This window comes from Cnephaeus nilssonii (genome assembly GCF_951640355.1).
Source record: "Cnephaeus nilssonii genome assembly, chromosome: 10".
Taxonomy (NCBI): domain Eukaryota; kingdom Metazoa; phylum Chordata; class Mammalia; order Chiroptera; family Vespertilionidae; genus Cnephaeus; species Cnephaeus nilssonii.
The window spans coordinates 55,733,780-55,753,473 of NC_137081.1; the positions used below are offsets into that span (position 1 = coordinate 55,733,780).

At 38.7% G+C, this 19,694-nt stretch overlaps 1 protein-coding gene across 3 annotated transcripts in view; it reads left to right on the plus strand.

Annotated features, from left to right (window-relative positions):
- Positions 1-353: 353 nt before the first annotated feature.
- The window catches only part of WDSUB1 (WD repeat, sterile alpha motif and U-box domain containing 1), a 56,505-nt gene continuing 37,164 nt past the window's right edge, over positions 354-19,694 (plus strand). For 2 of the 3 annotated variants that reach the window (XM_079782916.1, XM_079782918.1), the window contains exons 1-9: positions 354-538; positions 2,765-3,186; positions 4,936-5,120; positions 5,949-6,041; positions 11,870-11,963; positions 14,452-14,485; positions 15,770-15,810; positions 15,890-15,996; positions 16,722-16,901. In XM_079782916.1, coding sequence (XP_079639042.1) covers positions 2,789-3,186; positions 4,936-5,120; positions 5,949-6,041; positions 11,870-11,963; positions 14,452-14,485; positions 15,770-15,810; positions 15,890-15,996; positions 16,722-16,901 — 1,132 coding nt within the window. In that variant the 5' untranslated portion in view covers positions 354-538; positions 2,765-2,788. Of the gene's footprint in view, positions 539-560; positions 788-2,764; positions 3,187-4,935; positions 5,121-5,948; positions 6,042-11,869; positions 11,964-14,451; positions 14,486-15,769; positions 15,811-15,889; positions 15,997-16,721; positions 16,902-19,694 lie in introns of those variants that run through there. The other variant, XM_079782917.1, reaches the window with a different exon arrangement.

The window sequence follows — 19,694 nt, forward strand, 5'->3', positions numbered from 1 at the left end:
AAGAGAATCTTTAAACCCTTATGCCCAGTGATGTCGTTTCTGTTGAACAGTTTTCTTAGTAAATATGTTCATGAGTGGGGAGGACTGCGGAGAGGAAGGAAATGCGTACATTTTCAGCTGGAATAACCGGACATATGATAGTGTCTCCTTTAAAAGCACATCTCAGGCACTCGCTAGACCTTGGGACCTCAGCTTCCTCAACTGGGGAAAAAGTAAAAAACGCGACTAAAGGCTCTCCCTCCGGCCGGCTCCTGTTCCTCCTCCAGTCGGACCTCAGAGACCGCCCCTTGGAGGACGGGGGAGCACGCATGCGCGGAGACGCGGCCGGCTCCTGGGGGCGGGGCCTGCTCCTGCGCTTTAGGGTTCCAGCGGGCGCCAGCCCCGCCCGCCTCACCTGCTCCGGGCCCGCCCGCGCCTCACCTGCGGGTCACGTGGGCCGCGCCGCTAGCGGAGCACCTGAGCGCGGGTCCCTCGCCGTGTTGGTCTTCCAGGTGGAAGGGGCCGCCCCCATGGGCCAGTTGAACAGCGGCAGCGGCAGGTGCGGGGGAGCCCTGGGGCCAACCCCGCGCTCGGGGTGTCTGAACCCTCCGTCTGGATCTAAGTGCGCGGCGGGCACAGGCCCGGACCTTGACCCGGGGGCGGCGCGGCTGTGCGGGCGGGGCCGCTGGGACCGCGGGGGCTCCCGTCCCCGCGCCCGGGAAAGCCGGGCTCCCGCCGGCCGCTGAGTCCGCGCGGGCCGGGCTGGCTCGCGGAGCCGGGCGAAAGCTTGGTCCCTGCGTGCGGGGGAGTGAGTCGCGGGCTTGATTGGGGGGCTTCTTGGCACTTCCGGGTTTGCTTTGGACCGGATGGGGATGTGTGTGTGGACGCGGGCGAGTGGACTCCGTTCGCCCGGGGATGTAGCGTCTGGCGTGACTGCCGAGGCCTCCGCGGGCGCCCACCCCCTGGGGCTTGAGGTGCTCCTGCAAATGAGCTGCTGGGCTGGCCGGTCTCTGCGCTTGGCTGGGGGCCTGGAACTGCGGCGGGAGCTGGGCGCCGCGGGGCGTGGAGCCAGCTTGCCGGGAAAACTACCCGTGGGCGCTGCACCGTGGGGATGGGGTGCGCCGGAGAGGACCGCTGATCCTGCTTGTTTTCAGTGTAATAACGCAGGCGGTAATCTACCAGGAGTTTACCCGTGTGTGTGTGTGTGTTTTTTTGTGTGTTTCAGGCTTTATTGGAGTTTGTGTTTGAAAAAAGAGGCTGAACTTTTGGGCTAAGATGAAAATGGGAAAAGGCATGCTCCACCTTTTTGTAGAGATTACTGTAAGATTAGAACAAAATATGAATTTTACAATCCAAGGTTATACCTATCCCTTCAGAGCTGATTATTTATTACCTCATTCTACACCATTTTTTTCCACTGTGAGAATTTTTCTTAAACTATTGGTAACTTTTTAAGTTTTCTCATTTTTGCATTTATGTCCACATAATATTTAAAGGGGGTTTGGAAAAGAATAAATATTCAACAAGTATTTACTTGAGCACAGTATGTGCCTGAACACTGTTTTACACTCCGTGGATATAGAATGAGCCAGACGGACAAGATCTCTACTCCTTTAGAGCGTACATTCTAATGGGGAGAGACAAATAAGTATATCAGATGGTGGTAATTGCTACCCAGAGGATTGATGTGCTAGCCCAGTGGTGGGCAAACTCATTAGCCAACAGAGCCAAATATCAACAGTACAACGATTGAAATTTCTTTTGAGAGCCAAATTTTTTAAACTTAAACGTCTTCTAATGCCACTTCTTCAAAGTAGACTCGCCCAGGCCGTGGTATTTTGTGGAAGAGCCACACTCAAGGCCAAAGAGCCGCATTGCGAGCCCCAGTTTGCCGACCACGGTGCTAGGCTAGAGAGGGGCTGCTTTAGGTTGGGAAACCCTCTCCAAAGAGGGACCCTGAAATTGAGATTTAAATGCAAGATAGGATCCCAAAGGACAAGGGAAGAGAATTTCAACCGCTTTATGACGACTGAAGATCAGGAGTCTGGCCAGAGAGGAGGGAAAGAAATGAGGGAGAGGGAGTGTGGCAGGCAAGAGCCAAATCATATAGGGTTTTGTAAGCCCTGGTGAGGAGTTTGGATTTTATTCTAAATTTGTCAGTTTCCTTCTCTTGGTTTCCTGGATTTATTAATTTAGTTCTTCACCTCATTTTATTCTTTATCACACAAGATGACAACGCATGACATGATAGTTTACTACACTGCCATTTACATTTTGAATGAAACCTTTTGTTAGTCTTTATGAGTGGACCCTACACTTCTGCATCTTAAAGGCAGAGCATGGCCTTGGCTCCATCCTATGGAAGGAGCAGCCGAGACTGTTAAAATAGTGAAAATCTCTTTGAGTTGAGGTGAGCAGATCTGGAATGAGACTGAGGAGAAATAATGAGTTAAGGGAAAGTCTTCAAAGGTAAAACCAATATCTGACATTTTAGATATTCAATGTCAACTCAATTTGAAGTTAAGGAGGTTCTGTTTTAGGAGTTACGGAACTTAATTGGTATGGCAATGGTGACTGTGATCATCATTAGAGGTTATAGTCTTATAAATTTTTTTTTTCCTGCCAAATTACCCTTATCCCTGGTACAATACATTGTCCTTTAAAAATATGAATGTAGGAGCTTTCATTGAACAAATTTTTAAATTGATTCTGGCCCCTGTGTATGGATTCAAGTTGGCATTTATTTGCTTTCGAGGATCAAGTAACCTTTATCTAAAAATTGCAGGATATTTTACTTCAACTGAAGAACATGGTGAAACTAATTCACACATTAGCTGATCATGGCGATGATGTCAACTGTTGTGCCTTCTCCTCTTCCCTCTTGGCTACTTGCTCCTTGGACAAAACAATTCGCCTCTACTTCCTAAGTGACTTCACTGAATTGGCGCACTCTCCATTGAAGTTTCACACCTATGCTGTCCACTACTGCTGTTTCTCCCCTGCAGGACATGTTTTGGCATCATGTTCAACAGACGGAACCACTGTCCTATGGAACACTCAGAATGGACAGACGTTGGCAGTGATGGCACAGCCCAGTGGGAGCCCGGTGAGGGTTTGCCGGTTTTCCCCAGACTCCACTTGCTTGGTATCAGGGGCAGCTGATGGAACTGTTACTTTGTGGAATGCGCAGTCATACAAATTACATAGGTATGAATATTTAAACCCTTTCCGTTTTCAGTCCTTTTAACAGGCCTACCAAAAAAGAAAAAAAAGATTTTTTTCATGACTTTAAGATTCAGATAAATTTCAGACATCACAAGGAAAAATATTTTGACCTGTCTTCGGAAGGTCATAAGTACAGATGTTTACTGTGATTCTTGATTTTTGTAGCTCGTTGGCTCAAGTGTTCTTAATAAAGTAATGGCCCTGGCCGGGTTGTTCAGTGGTTGGAGCCTCACCCTGGGACTGAAGGGTCACAGGTTCAGTTCTGGTCCAGGGCAGGTACCTCGGTTGCAGGCTCCATCCCTGGCTCTGGTTGGGGTGCATTCTGGAGACAACCAATCAGTGTGTCTCTCTCATATTGATGGTTCTTTTTCTGTGTCTCTCCCCCTCCCTTCCACTCTCTCTAAAAATCAATGGAAAAAATATCCTTGGGTGAGGATTAACAAATAATAATAATAATAATAATAATAATAATAATGGTTGGTATGTCCCACTAGTAAGAGACACAACTATTTCCTGACGGGATTCTTGCTGGGTGAGAGATCAAGCCCAGAAGGAAGAGCCTTGTGATTAGAGTGGTATTGTATTATCATTACTTAAAAAAAAAACAAACCCAAAAAACAAAAAACACCAACACCTGAAAAACTCCTGTTGGATAAAAACACATCAATTAATTTACATGAGTAATGTTCTTTTACAACTTACCAACATTAAAACTATGTACTTTTGTGTACTTACGTTGTGGCGAAATGTTTATAACACAAAATTTACCATTTTTAAGTGTACAGTTCAGTGACATTAAGTACTTTAGAAACCATAAACATTTCATTGTTACCAATTAAAATAGCCTAATGTACCTTCCCTTCTCCCTACCCCTCAACATCATTCAGAGCACAGATGCCAGCTGGTAAACAAGTGCTGCTCGTTTAGGTTTAGGTCTTTGGGTTGAAGCTGATGTGTTTCAAGTGATGTTAATAAACTGTTTAAAGAGAAAGCACAGAGAGAATGGAATGTCTTTAAGTTATATTCTAGAAATGAAATACAGCTGTCAGCTGAGGAATCTTTGAATTCTGCCTCTATAGTTCCCCAATGTATGTGATTAATGATATAAAATGATACTGCTATAGATTGGAGCACTGGATGGGACTCTGCACCAGTCGTCGTTTTTTTACTAGTTTATTTTCCCTAAACGAGAAAGTGATATTGTTAGCACACTAGCACAGTGCTTCTTTATCTTCCCAAGATCATTTTAACTCGTTCACAGCATTTTCTTTTCATAAAGAACTTGCATTTGAAGATGAGGTGAAAGGCCTTTACTATTGCTTTTGGATGATTTTAATACAAAAGTTGAAAGTATCTTTAACCCCAATAACATGTTATTCAATAAAAATAGTTTCATCTTTTTAAAAAATATGTGACTCTAGTTTATATTTTTGGTTGTCATCACTTTTGTTAAGTTTTGTATATCTTCATGTGTCCATACATACTGACTTGCTGTGCGGGAAAATAATATGAAGGCATGTGAACTTTGGTTTGGCTTGAACATGTTAGTTAAGATAATGTTTAAGTCCTCTTATTTTTAGAAAGCAGGTTTCAGTTTATAGCGTAAAAATATTTTATTTCTATAGACATCTATGACCCTTTCTAGTTCTGTAATAGCCAAGAAATTGTGCTATAAAGTAAAAGATGCTATGAAATGAAAACCTCCTTTTTTTTTTTTTGCTTTTGTTCCAGATGTGGTAGTGTTGAGGATGGCTCCTTGGTGGCCTGTGCATTTTCTCCCGACGGAAACCTCTTTGTCACTGGCTCCTCATGTGGAGACTTAACAGTGTGGGATGATAACATGAGATGTTTGCATAGTGAAAAAGCACATGATCTTGGAATGACCTGCTGCGATTTTTCTTCACAGCCAGTTTCTGGTTAGTCACTTTATTCTTTTAAGCACTAGTGAATCCTATTTGTAATTTGTATATGACTTTTGGTTCTTGTTTCATCAAACAAGGAGCCCTTTTATTCATTTTAAGGCATCATCCTTTTCCATTATGTTTTCTAATCACATTGAAATTACAAAGAAATATATCAGACTCTTTAGTATATGTATATTTCTGGTACTAGGTCTTTGAAATCTGCTGTGTATATTACGTCACATCTCAGTTTGGACTAGCCACATTTCAAGTGTTCTGTAGCCACATGTGGCCAGGCATTACCTTGTTGGCTAGCTCAGGTCTAAACAGCAGCAGGATGGTGTTGGCATTCCCCTATTTCAGACCCATCCTGGCTTGTTAAAATAATGTTTAAGATAAACTGTCATATCCCAAAACACAAGCCCTGTAAGTACTTTACATGTTCTGTTTCCCTGCCTCATCTCAAATCACACATGGCCTCATGCACTTTCTTGCCACACTGGCCTTCTTCCATTTCTTCAGTGTTTCTAAGATTTTCTAAGGGTTTTACATGTGGACCCTTCACTTGGTTCACTCTTTAGATTTCAGCTGGAAAGAAGTCACTCCAGATGAGCCTCCCCTGTTCTTACCTCCTGGACTCAATTTAATGAACTCACCCCTCATTCTTTGGCAGGACCAGACCAAATGATTTCTTGGACTTTATACGGCCCTTGGGCCTAAGGTTCCCCACCCCTGCTTTAAATGAATAGAATTAACATGTCAGTATAAGAAAGTGAAATATTGTTGGTTTAAATGTTTTTATCAATTATTGTGTACTTATTTTTAATAAATTTACATTTTTAGATGGAGAACAAGGTCTTCAGTGTTTTCGATTGGCATCATGTGGTCAGGATTGCCAGACCAAAATTTGGGTTGTTTCTTTTAGCCATATTTTAGGTATGTATTCAATTAGTAGTTCTCTAAAATTGTTTGTGATCCAGATAAAATTTCTATTTTAATTGAACTTTTTGCCTAAGGTCCTCTGGATATCTAAGAGTGATTATTGAAATGTTTTAAGAACTTTTAATCAGAGTAAGACATACAAATGTTTTAAAAAGTTTGTGCTGACTGCTGATTGTGACCTCACCGCCAGCACACACATAGGTAACTACACTTTGCACTTTATCTGTTTTCAACACTTTAGGTGGTTTTCACACATCTACACTAATAAAAGAGTAAGATGCAAATTTACTGTACCTTCACAACGCCCACCAGCCAATCAGGAGTGAGTATGCAAATTACCCCAACAAAGCTGATGGGTTAATTTGCATACACAGGCGCCAAGGGGCGGGGCAGGACGTGTGTGTCGTCGCCATGGCGACGGCGCAGATGTTCCACATGCCCCAGCTGCTCCGGGCCTCTGGGCAGCGTGGGAAGGCTGAAAGGCGGTGCGGACTAGAGCGAAGGAGGTGCCAGCAGCCAGGGGAAGGAAGGCCCATTCTTGCATGAATCTTCATGCATCGGGCCTCTAGTAGTCTATAAATAGGGTTTTTACTACCAGATTTTAAATTTATTCACTGTAGTTATTGTTTATTGTTTTTCTTGAGTCTTTTCCTCGTGCATTGTACTATTCCTTCAGGTGACCCTTTAGTGAAGAAACTGAAGTCGTTCAATTTTGGAACACAGTGTCCCTTTATGTTATTTCTTCTCTCCTTCCTCTCTTTATATAACTCCCATTAATTGTGTTGGACCTTCTGACATGATTTTCTATAACTGTTTTCCCGCCCACCTCCCACATTTATCTGTTTATCTTTTTATCTTTTTTCCACTTCATTGAAAAATTCCTTAGCTTTATCTTTTAATCTTCTTCTGAGTTTTTTCAACTAATCGATCACATTTTCAGTTTCTAAAAGCTCATCTCCTCTGTTTCTTTTTCATAGTGTCCTCCTTTTATTTTATGAATGCAAGATCTCTCAAAAGCTCTCAGGATATCAATGAAAGGCTTACTGTTTTGTTTTTAAGTTCCCTTGTGTCCTGATCATCCTTGTTTGCTCTTTGCTGTTTTTTTGGTTTACCCTGATCTTTCTCTTTTTTGTTCTTACTTAAAGCAAATGTCTGGTGGTCTTGTATTCCATTGACATTTAAAAATTAGACAATAGGATGTTTAGAAGCTCTGTGCACATGGTGGTTTGTTTTGCTGACTTCCCTTTAGTATAAGGAGGTGGGTAGTTGCCCTTATTGGGGAGAGGTTGGGAGCTTAGAGAATTTGGGGGTTCTGACCTCTGGAACTGCCCTGGAGCTCCCCTGGCGGTTATTTTCCTTAGAAATCTTTGCCTGGGGAAGAGCATCTGGCTGTGGAGCAACATGCTGTGGCAGGTCAGGGAGGAAGACACTATTTCATAAACAGACTTTTAGTTACCTTTTCTATTTCCAGGTCTATATTTGTGTCATTCAGACTTTCCTTTCCCCCAGCTGTTGATAATCCCAAATCTTTTGGAGTTTCCTAGGGCAGATTAGTTTTCTCTAGGCATTCTGGGCTATTACTCCTCTGAACTACCTCATCAATTAATTCCCTTTCTGCCTTCCCAAAATTGGTTTCAGTTTCTGGTTTGCTGATGCCCCATTCCTGTTCTCTTCATTGATGTGAATTTATCTTTATTAATTCCTTTATTAACATTTTATTATTTATTTTTATTTTTTAAAATATATTTTTATTGATTTCAGAGAGGGAGAGATAGATAGCACATCAATGATGAGAGAGAATCATTGATTGGCTGCCTCCTGCTCCCCCTCCCCCCCCCCCCCACACACACACACACTGGGGAGCGAGCCCGCAATCTGGGCATGTGCCCTGACCGGGAATCGAACCATGACCTCCTGGTTCATAGGTCAACGCTCAACCACTGAGCCATGCCGGCTGGGCCCTTTATTACCATTTTAATGGGAACTCTGAAATATATGGTCAATTGGCCATTTGCTTCAGACGCCTAAAAATATTCTTATTTTATTATCTAATAAGCTTCAGTTATATCACAGACTACATTTTGTTCATAATTATTATGAAAGATAAACAAAGTGCGACAGTAAAGTGGTAAGCACAGATTTTAACCAGTAATACACTATTGCAATAGGGAAAAGAGTCCAGCATGAACTAAACTCAACCTCAGGGTATACAGAGATGACTGGGCATTTTAAAGGAAGAATAAGGTAATAAGGAGGTGGTAACTAGGGGCTCTGTGGAGTCAAGGAAGTGAAAAGTTAACAAAAAGCAGGAAGATGGGGGGTTGATTCATGTGAAACCCATCTTGGTTTGCTAATTGGAGCTTAAGGAAGTTAAACTACTAACTTCCCACAGGGCCTGGGAGTCAGGAACCCTATCTTCAGGTGTTGGATGAAATAAATAGTAAAAATTTTTTGACAGCCTTGAGTTTTCTCGTGCAAGCACTTTAATGAGGCTAGAGTCAAGCTGGGGATGCAACCTTGAGCTCTTAGAAACTATGTTAGTTTTTATAGGCCAAGATCAAGGACTAGTTGAGAAGACAACTCAGAAGAATCTGGCAGAGTTTGGTCAAAGAGAGACTCTTTGTCATTATACTAGTGTATAAAGAAGGGCCTATTATCAGGAAAGAGATTCATTTCTTTTTGTGGAAATTTCCCTGGTAGTTATTTCATTGCATATTAGGTTACACATAGTAATCTATTCAGTTACTTGCTGAGGAGGATAAGAGTTCCTTTATTTCTCTCGTCTATCCTACCTCTGCCTTCTGTTCCTGTCAAAGTAAAATTCTTATAAGAAGCCATGAACATAGTCATATATATAGATGTTCTATATTTGTAGATGTTCTAAACACTATATATATATATATATATATATATATATATATATACACACACACACACACACACACATACATATATATATTTTTTAATATGTATATATTTTCTTTATTGATGAAGGTATTACATATGTGTCTTTATTCCCCTATTTCCCCCTCACCCCCCCCCCCCCCCCACTCATGCCCTCACTCCCCTGTTGTCTGTGTCCATTGGTTAGGCTTATATGCATGCATACAAGTCCTTTGGTTGATCTATCCCCCTTACCCTCACCCTCCCCTACCTTCCCTCTGAGGTTTGACAATCTGATCGATGCTTCTCTGTCTCTGGATCTGTTTTTGTTCACCAGTTTATGTTGTTCATAGCATGGATGGAACTGGAGAGCATTATGCTAAGCGAAATAAGCCAGTCAGAGAAAGATAAATATCACATGATCTCACTCATTTATGGAATATAACACAATATATTTTAAATAAAATTGTTTAAAAGTAAAGCTTTTTATACATTGTCTGGAAAATGTGTCTTTACACTGATTCTTTAAAAAATATACATAGCAGCCCTGGCTTATGTGGCTCAGTTGGTTGGGTGTCGTCCATGTTCGATTCCCAGTCAGGGCACAGACCCGGGTTGCGGGCTCAATCCCTGGTAGGGGGCGTGCAGGAGACACATAACCAATGTTTTGCTCTCACATGGATGTTCTCTCTTCCTTCCTCTCTCTAAAAATCAATAAAAAAAAATCTTAAAAAGATATACATAACAGTTTATTAATGTTAATTTATAAAGTATTTATGCCATTTGTACCCTATTTTAATTGCTTATCTGTGGGGGAGAGTAGTCGGACATATGGATCTTATATTTGAGAATATAACCTTTTCTTATGGTCATATTGCAAGTTTTTTGGTCTTCATTTGGTTGGTAGCGTAACCTTTTTGCTTTGTTTGATTGATTATGCCTACTGATTGATTATGATCTGTATGTTCTAAACAGTGCTTTTAATGCCCATGTCTGTTCTCCCAGATAAAAATGTATTTTTTTTCTATTTTGAATAGAAATAAAATACATATTTAATAATAAATAAAAAAAACAAATATATCTATTTTTCCTTTTGTTGAAACTTGCTCTAATGATCTTTTTGTTTAGTTAAATACTTGCCCATCTTAAGAGCTATTAACACTTCAAAAAAGTTTTTATTAGGTCTAAGAAAATTATAGGTTTCACTTAGTTCCTTGTCCCCTTGCACCCCCAGGGCAATTTCTTCTTTTTTTTTTTTTAAATATATTTTATTGATTTTTTACAGAGAGGAAAGGAGAGGGATAGAGTTAGAAACATCGATGAGTGAGAAACATCGATCAGCTGCCTCCTGCACACTCCCCACCGGGGATGCGCCTGCAACCAAGGCACATGCCCTTGACCGGAATCGAACCTGGGACCCCTCAGCCCGCAGGCCGATGCTCTATCCACTGAGCCAAACCGATTAGGGCAATTTCTTCTTAATAATTATTTTTATAGGCTGTTACTAAAATATATTGAGTTTCTTTAAAATAGTTGTGATATTATTCAAGAGCTTATAGAAAGCCGCAAAAGATTTTAGTGTTACCATACTTGGTAGGCATGTTATAAGATATATTGGAATTATAAGATGTATAAATTACCATTGATTATTTTTCATTTATGAAATGAGAAAATATTTAATATCAGATTTTAAAAGCTACTGGTATTTGATTCTTTTTAGGCACTTGGGAAATTGATATATGTATATTATTAACTAATCCTATATAAAAAAAGCCTAATATGCTAAGTGTCCAGTCGTCTGGTTGTCCGTTCAACCAATCAAAGCATAATATGCTAATGATATGCTAAGGACACGCAACCGCTCACTATGACATGCACTCACCACCAGGGGCAGACAGTTAACCAGTTGACCAGTCGCTATGACATGCACTGACCACCAGGGGACAGACGCTCAGACCGGTAGGTTAGCTTGCAGCTGGGGTCTGGCCGATCGGAACTGAGCAAGACGGGCTATACATGCCCTAGAGCCTTCCTGCGGTCCCTCCCCAGCTGGCCAACCTCCTACGTCCCTCCCCGGTCTCAATCATGCACTGGGTGGGGTCCCTTGGCTTGGCCTCTGCCCTCTCACAATCCGGGACTCCTCGGGGGATTTCGGAGAGCCAGTTTTGGCTCGACCCTGCAGGCCAGGCCAAGGGACCCCACTGGTGCATGAATTCGTGCACTGGGCCTCTAGTCTATATAATAAAAGTTTAAGCGACCATTACGGCAGAAGGACCAGAATGACCAGACGCTATGATGTGCACTGACCACCAGGGGGCAGATGCTCAATGCAGGAGCTGCCCCCTGGTGGTCAGTGTGCTTTCATGGGGAGCGCCGCTCAGCCAGAAGCTGGGCTCACGGCTGGCGAGTGTAGCAGCGGTGGCGGGAGCCCCTCCTGCCTCCACGGCAGCACTAAGGAGCAGTGAGCTGAGCGCTAAGAATCAGCGAGCTGGGCAGTAAGGAGCAGCAAGCAGGTGGGCGGTAAGGAGCAAGGGGTCCCGGACTGTGAGAGGGTGCAGGCCAGGCTGAGGGAATCCCCCTCCTCCAGTGTATGAATATCATGTACCAGGCCTCTAGTATATTTAATATTATTAAATACATTTTAAAGTCAAATACAAAGATTATAATATACTTTAAATTTTTATATATTTTTAAAATTTGATAATTATAGCAATCCTTTGTCTAATGTTTGCTGAGCACACCATTTTCTTTACCTATTCTGAACTTTTGAAACCACTTAATCACACTAGATTCCAATATCTGAGTTGTATGAGAATATTTTCCATTTGTGTCCTGTGGGCACTCAAAGATTAATTGAATAAATAATTGTGTAATAGCTTTGACATAAGAATGAATTCTAAGGGTCAGCTTGCTAATTTTTCTTACCTTATTATTTTCAGGTTTTAAATTAAAACATAAAAGTGCGCTGAGTGGGCACAGTGCTCCTGTTCTGACTTGTGCTTTTTCTCACAATGGACAGATGCTAGTCTCGGGGTAAGCTATTTAGTTGTAATTTCCTTAAACCATTTTGATATGAAATAGAACAGACATTTACCATATAGATATGGGTTTATATCTGGACTCTGTTCTGTTCCATTGATCTTTGTGTCTGTTTTTATACCAGTACCATGCTGATTACTATAGTCTTGTAACATAGTTTCATATCAAGTGATGTGATACCTTCAACTTTGGTAGGGATTGCATTGGATCTGTAGATGGCTTTGGGTAGTATGACATTTTAATGACGTTAATTCTTCCTGTCCATGAGCATGGTATTTGTTCAGTCTTATTATTTGCTATTCCTATATGTGAACTCTTGCTTGTTGTCCTAATTTCTGTTTTCCCAATACAATGCTTTTAAGATTGCTAATCATGATTCAGCTTCTAATTTATATATTATTAGGATGAATTAATTTTAACTGTACCAGTGGTAGTCTCAGAAATTGGAATTTTCTTTTAGTTTCCTTTTTTGAGGATGCTCAGAAGTAATTGAGTTTTCCCTAAGAATTTGATATTCCAGAAATAATACCTTGTACCTTAAGGGATTTAAGACTAAATAAAAATGTCTGTAAATTATGTCTAGCATATACATACTCAACTAATGTTAGGTGTGAGTATGATCTCTTAAAGTTTTTTGGCTGAAATTTAGCATTTAATGCTATAAATATGTGTGTTTTTTGGCATCCAAATGCATTATATGATTCCCATTTTCTTGTATTTTATTTTACATTTGAACATTTAAAGTATAATTCTTACTTTGAATATATGACACAGATGCTGCATTCAAGATGCATTATAAATACTCAATAACCTACTAAACAAGGAATTTTAACTCTGATTGAAAGGAATTTTAAGGCTTCTATAGGTATGATTCCTGTGGTCAGACTATAATCAGCTACCTTTTAATAAGTACATTTATTATTAACCTTTTGCACTCGGATGTTCAGTGTGACTCGACACGGTTAGCATCGGTATCAGCTCGAGAAAAAAGCAAGCGAGTGCAAAGGGTTAAAGTTGTACAGAGGGTAGTAACACTTGTGTTGTTATGTTTTCTTGCCTTGCAACATATATCATGAGGTATAAACATCATTTCCAAAGGGGGAAAATACCATATAGGGCATATTTATCTGTTGTTTTTCATTATGTACTTTGTATAGTATTGCCTTTTTTTGTTTGATGATTTTTTTTCCACCACTGGAATAATTCCTGGTGATTTATATATATATATATATTTTATTGATTTTGTACAGAGAGGAAGGGAGAGGGAGAGCTAGAAACATCGATGAGAGAGAAACATCTATCAGCTGCCTCTGGCACACCCTCCACCGGGGATGTGCCCGCAACCAAGGTACATGCCCTTGACCGGAATCGAACCTGGGACCCTTGAGTCCACAGGCCGACGCCCTATCCACTGAGCCAAACCGGTTAGGGCGTGATTTTTGATGTGAGAGATGCACATCAATTGGTTGCCTCCCACACACGCCCAGATCAGGGGATCGAACCTGAAACCCAGCTATGTGCCCTAGACTAGGAATTGAACCCGAGACCCTTCGATGTGTAGGCCTATGCTCTAACCACTGAGAAAACTGGCCCTGATGGTTGTTTTTAATTTTTATACCATTAACTGAAACCATGTAGAGTTCATATCAAGTTTAGAATTATAATTTTCAAAAATGGGTCACAATCAAGACCTTTATATTGATTAGTAATTAAGGCACAGCCATATCTACACTAATAAAAGAGAAATATGCAAATTGACCTTACATTTGCCACACCCACCAGCCAATCAGGAGCAAGTATGCAAATTAACTCAACAAAGATAGTGGGTTAATTTGCATACATAGGCGCTGAGTGGCCGGGGGCAGGGACACGGGTGTTACTCACTGCCCCAGCCGCTCCGGGCCTCTGGGCAGCATGGGAAGGTGGAAAGGCGGCTTCAGGCCAGAGCGAAGACGGAAAGGTGGCTCCAGGCTGGAGCAAAGGCGGAAAGGCGGCTCCGGCCCAAGCGAAGGCGGTGCCGGCAGCCAGGGGAAGGAAGGCCCATTCTTGCATGAATTTTCGTGCATTGGGCCTCTAGTCAATGATAAAGAACAATGCTATCTGAAACAAAAACCAGTAGCAAGTAATACCTTTTCCTTGTAGTGGTTTTTCCCTTTGAGTTACTAACTTGACATGGGGTTGTGTTTTATTTATACATGACAAATTCTTATTCTCTTTATGGCTTACATAGTATAAGTTGCATATGCTACTGTTTAATAAAGATTATCATTTTCTGATAAATTTCATATATGGCATGTAGTTGTTTAGATAAAAGTTTATACAGATAAAAAAGTGCATTCTAAATGTACATTAATATTTTAGCCTTTTCTGAAAAAGTTATTTAAATTATTTTAAAATACTAAATAGATACTGTACTGTTTTTATAGAATTTTTTTTTCTTTTTTTATAGAATTTTCACTCATACTTTTTTTTTCTTTTCAAGATCAGTGGATAAGTCTGTTATAGTGTATGACATTGTAAGTATTTAAAAATCTTGGTGTGTGATCTGTGTAAAGTATGTTTATTTATTAGGCTACTAAACTTCAAGTTTAGTTAGGCAAGATGAAAAAAATACATACCTTTATCCTGTTTAATGTGCCCAATAATATGAACTTTTTCAGAGATGCTGAAATAGTTGTGCAAGTAAGGTACTGGTTCTGGGAAAAGTCCTTGAATATTTCAGTAATGATTTAAAAATGGACAGATGTTTAATCTGAGCAAAGAAAATACAGATGTAAAGAACATCAGTATCCAAAATATCACTTTATATCAATTATTCTTAAAGTTTTACACCAGGTTTTCATAACAACAAAGGGTGAATTGTTTACCCCAGGTTATGTGAGTATATAGCTGAGAGTGGTCAACCACTGTTCCAGTCCTGGCTAGATTTAGAGACCATTATGAGAAAGAGTAGGTTATAATTGTTTGGGGAGAATGGGAGTTTTGGGTAAAACCATATGAAAAAAGACCGTTTGCATGAGTATGAAGAAAAATCAACATTCAAATATAGTGAAGATTTAGTTTATTAAAATATTCTCCAGGAGAAGTCAGTGTTGAGGAAAGACTTACAATGATCGTGTTCAAGCTGTAGCTATGCCAGCAAATGAAATGGAGATGGCAAATAAAGTGTCGTTGGTCAAGCCAGGAATCTAAACTAGCCCTCCATATAGAGGTTCAAACCACTGAGAGTCTGGCAGGAAATGGAAGAATATTCAAAAGAGGCGAAGTAGATCCTTAATATTTCTGATGAAATTGTCATGAGATTTTTAACTTTACAAAAACAATCATAACATTAAATTTTGTCCATAAAGTATGTCAATGAGTCTGATAGTGGAGGGCCAGCTACTAGTAAGTGTATTCAGAGTCTAAGTGACTAATTTCTACTCACTTGTCTTGCAGTAGGTGCAAGTCAAATGTCATAGCAAAAATACAAATTATTTCACATAATAGATGTTTAGGTTACTATTAGTAAGTTCAAACACATCAGCAAAAGTCAAGAATACATTATACTAAAAATTTCTAGGAAAGTGGGCAGTAGACATCAGTGCTGATAATTAAGAAAGAGTAAAATAGGTACCTGATAATTTTATTAGGTGTAGATGCTATTCTTTATTCATTGGGTAAAGTTTCAACCTATATTAGTAACTAATAATATTAAAACACATAGAGTATATAAAGCATTTGTGTCAAACAAATTTTTATTAGTAACTTTTGCCTGAGTAAATGTAAAGCTATTTTTTTGTTGTTGTTTTGTTTTTCAGAATACTGAAAATATACTTCACACATTGACTCAGCATACCAGGTCTGAACTTAACCTTATTTTGTATTATAATTTAAAAAAATTAGTATGAGGATACATAATAGTTATTTTTATTAACTAGGTATGTCACAACTTGTGCCTTTGCCCCTAATATACTTTTGCTTGCTACTGGTTCAATGGACAAAACAGTGAACATCTGGCAGTTTGACCCGGAAACACTTGGCCAAGGTTAGTAAGGACGTTATATTTAACCCAGTTCAACCCCATTCACCTCTAAAATCAGAAATTCAGTTTTTTGTTGTTTTTTTTTACAAATTATTAACATTGCTTTCCTCAGTATAAAGTATATGTCCTTATTTAAATATAATTTAAAAATAGTTTTAGAGAAGACAGTGTTAAAGTAGTTACCTATGTTAAAACTCAATAAATACTTTGGGTGCACACTCGTGTATATCACACGTCCCATAGTTTTGTAAGCTATTTATACTCCATTCTCATTTTTTTTTTTCAGATAAATATAGCCTACAAACAAAATAGAAATCATAGTTTTATTTTGCTGGTTTTATTTTGGCCTCATCAAGCAATTCTGACACATAATTTAAGAGTTTTATTTATTTTTATCACTGCCAAAATTAACCAAATAGTGGTGCTAATATGCAGATGAGAGAGCCAATAGAATTCTTTTCCTGATAAGAGTTTTATATAATGAAGAAAAATTGTTTTCATTCAGCAAAAAAAGTTCCAAAAGAGTAGTATTTAATGTATTAAATAGCACTTTAATTATATATGCTATTTGATGTTCTGAAAAATTTCAAAGGGATGTTAAAATAGTAAAACACAGATTTAAGGACATTTTATTTACTTTTTAATATATAAAGGAAACAGTTTTTCTTTTGTTTGTTGTTATTTCACTTGCCTCTTTGTTTGTGAGATTGTTTTGTTTGTTTTTTAAGCAAGGAGCACAGAAGGGCAACTGAAGCAGTTCACTGAAGATTGGTCCGAAGATGATGTCTCAGCGTGGCTTTGTGCACAAGATTTGAAAGACCTTGTTGGTGTTTTCAAAATGAATAACATCGATGGGAGAGAATTGTTGAATCTTACAAAAGAAAGCCTGGCTGATGATTTGAAAATTGGTAAGATTAGCAAAAGATTATGTCTTTGTAGAGGACAATATATTTTCACTAGGTTATGGCAGCGATTTTCAACCTTTTTCATCTCATGGAGCACATAAACTAATTACTAAAATTCTGCAGCACACCAAAAAATATATTACTTTTTGCCGATTTGATAAAAAATAGGTATAATTTTGATTCAGTCACACCAGACGGCTATTGTTAGCTGGCTGTTGTCATTTTGTTATTTGACAATCTAAGGGAAAGAGGTCAATGCCCCTGACTAAATAGTTAAGATATTGCATGTTCTAAAAATTCTTGCAGCACACTGGTGGAAAATTGCTGGATTATGGAAAATAAATGTTTAGGTAACTTATGCCACCATGTAACTGTAATTTTAGGGGGGCTGGGTGAAAAAGTGAAGGGATTAAGCAGAAAAAAAACACACAACCTCATAGACAAATACACAGACAACAGTATAGTGATTACCGTAGGGGAGAAAGGTGAGAGAGGGGAGATAGACGAGAGTAAAGGGAGGATAAATGGTGATGGAAGGAGACTTGACTTGGGTTGGTAAACACAATACAATGTAGATGATATGTTGTAGAATTGTACCCCTGAAACCTATATAATTTTATTAACCAGTCACCCCAATAAATTCAATAAAATAAATTAAAAAATATTTTTAAATTTGAGATGTAATTACATGATAAAACTCACCCTTTTATAAGTGAACAATGCAGTGGTTTTTAGTATATTTATGGGGTTGTACAGTTACCACCACTATCTAATTTTGAACATTTTCATCACTTCAAAAGAAACCCCATGCCTATTAGCAGTCACTCCTTACTCCCTTTCTCTCTAGTCCCTGGCAACTACTAATCTACTTGCTGTCTCAAAGGATTTGCCTATTTTTTGTTGTTGTTGTTTTACTTGTATTTTATTCAGACAACTTAAACATTTCTTTCATTTCTACATCTTTATATTTATTTGTTTATTTGGTTTCTTCTGTTTTGTTTTGTTTTTTTTTAATTCTTTAAGGATTTGCCTATTCTTGACATTTCGTATGGCCTTTGTGTCTGGCCTCTTTTACTTATTAGCAGATTTTCAAGGTTTATCCATGTTGTAGCATATGTCAGTACTTCATGTCTTTTCATGACCGAATAATATTCCATTTTATAAATTTACCACTTTTTGCTTACCCATTCTTCAGTTGATTGAATTTAGATTGTTTCAGTTTTTTAGCTGTTATAATAATGCTGCTAGGAAATTCATGCACAAGTTGAATGAGCATCTGTTTGCAGTTTTCTTGGCTGTATAATTAGGAATGGAATTGGTAGGTCAGATGGTTACTCTGTGCTTACATTTGAGGAACTACCAAACTATTTTCCAAAGCAGCTATGCTATTTTATATTCTCACTAGCAGTGTATAGGGATTACAATTTCTCCATATCATTAACACTTGTTTGCTTTCTAAATTATAGCCATCCTTGTGGTTTCTCATTGTGGTTTTGATATGCATTTTCCTGGTGATTAGTGTGCTTGTTGGCCATTTTTATATCATTGGAGAAATGTCTATTCAGATCCTTTGCCCATATTAAAAATAGGTGCCTGGCTGGGTGTTGCTTACTGTTGAGCATCAACCCAGAAACCAAGAGGTCACCAGTCTGATTCCCGGTCAGGGCATATGCCCAGGTTACGGGCTTGATCCCCAGTAGGAGGCATGTAGGAGGCAGCCAGTCAATTCTTTCTCATCATTGACGTTTCTATCTCTCCCTCTCCCTTCCACTCTGAAATGAATAAAAATATATTTTTAAAAAACAAACCAAAAATTAGGTTGTCTTTTTGTTGTTGAGTTGTTTATATATAAATTTAGATGCTAGGCCCTTATCAGATATAAATATTTTTTCCCTTTACTACACAAAAGTATTAAATTTTGATGAAGTCCACTTTATCTGTGTTTTTTTTTTTCTTTTGTTGGGTGTAATATCTAAGAAACCATTGCCTAATCCCAAGTCTCAAAGATTTACACCTATGTTTTCTTCTATGACTTTTATAGATTTAGCTCTTAGATTTAGTGTGTGATCAATTTCTACTTTATTTTTATAAATGACGTAAAGTAGAAGTCCAACTTCATTTTTTTAGATGCGGATATCCAGTTGTTTTAGCACCATTTGTTGAAAAAAACTGTTCTTTCCCCTTTGAATTATCTTGGCACCTTGTTGAAAAATCAATTGACCATATGTGCAAGGGTTTAGTTCTAGACTCTATTTCATTGATCTGTTTGTCTGTTATACTAGTATCACACTGTCTTAATTACTGTAGATTTGTAGTAAATTTTGAAATTGAAAAGTGTGTTTTGTTTTGTTTTTCAAGATTGGTTTTGCTACTCTGGATCCTTTGCATTTCCGTATGAATTTTATGCAAAATTTTAATCTCTGCAAAAGAGCCACCTGATATTCACAAGGATTATATTGAATTTTTAGACTAATCTGAGGATTACTGTCATCTTAACAATATTAAACTTTTTAATCCATAAGCACAGGATATTTTTCTGTTTTTCTCAGGTCTTTAAAAAATTGCAACAAGTTTTTGTAATTTTCAGTGTTCAAGTCATTTTTTTCTTAAGTGTAAAATTCAGTGGTTTTTAGTAAATACATCACTACCTAATTTCAGAACATTTTTTACCTTACAAAAGAATCCCAATCTCTTCTAAGCCTCTAGCAACCACTAATCTATTTTTTCTCTCTATGGATTTGCCTATTTTTGACATTTTTTGTAAGTGGAACCATACAATATATGGCTTCTTTTATT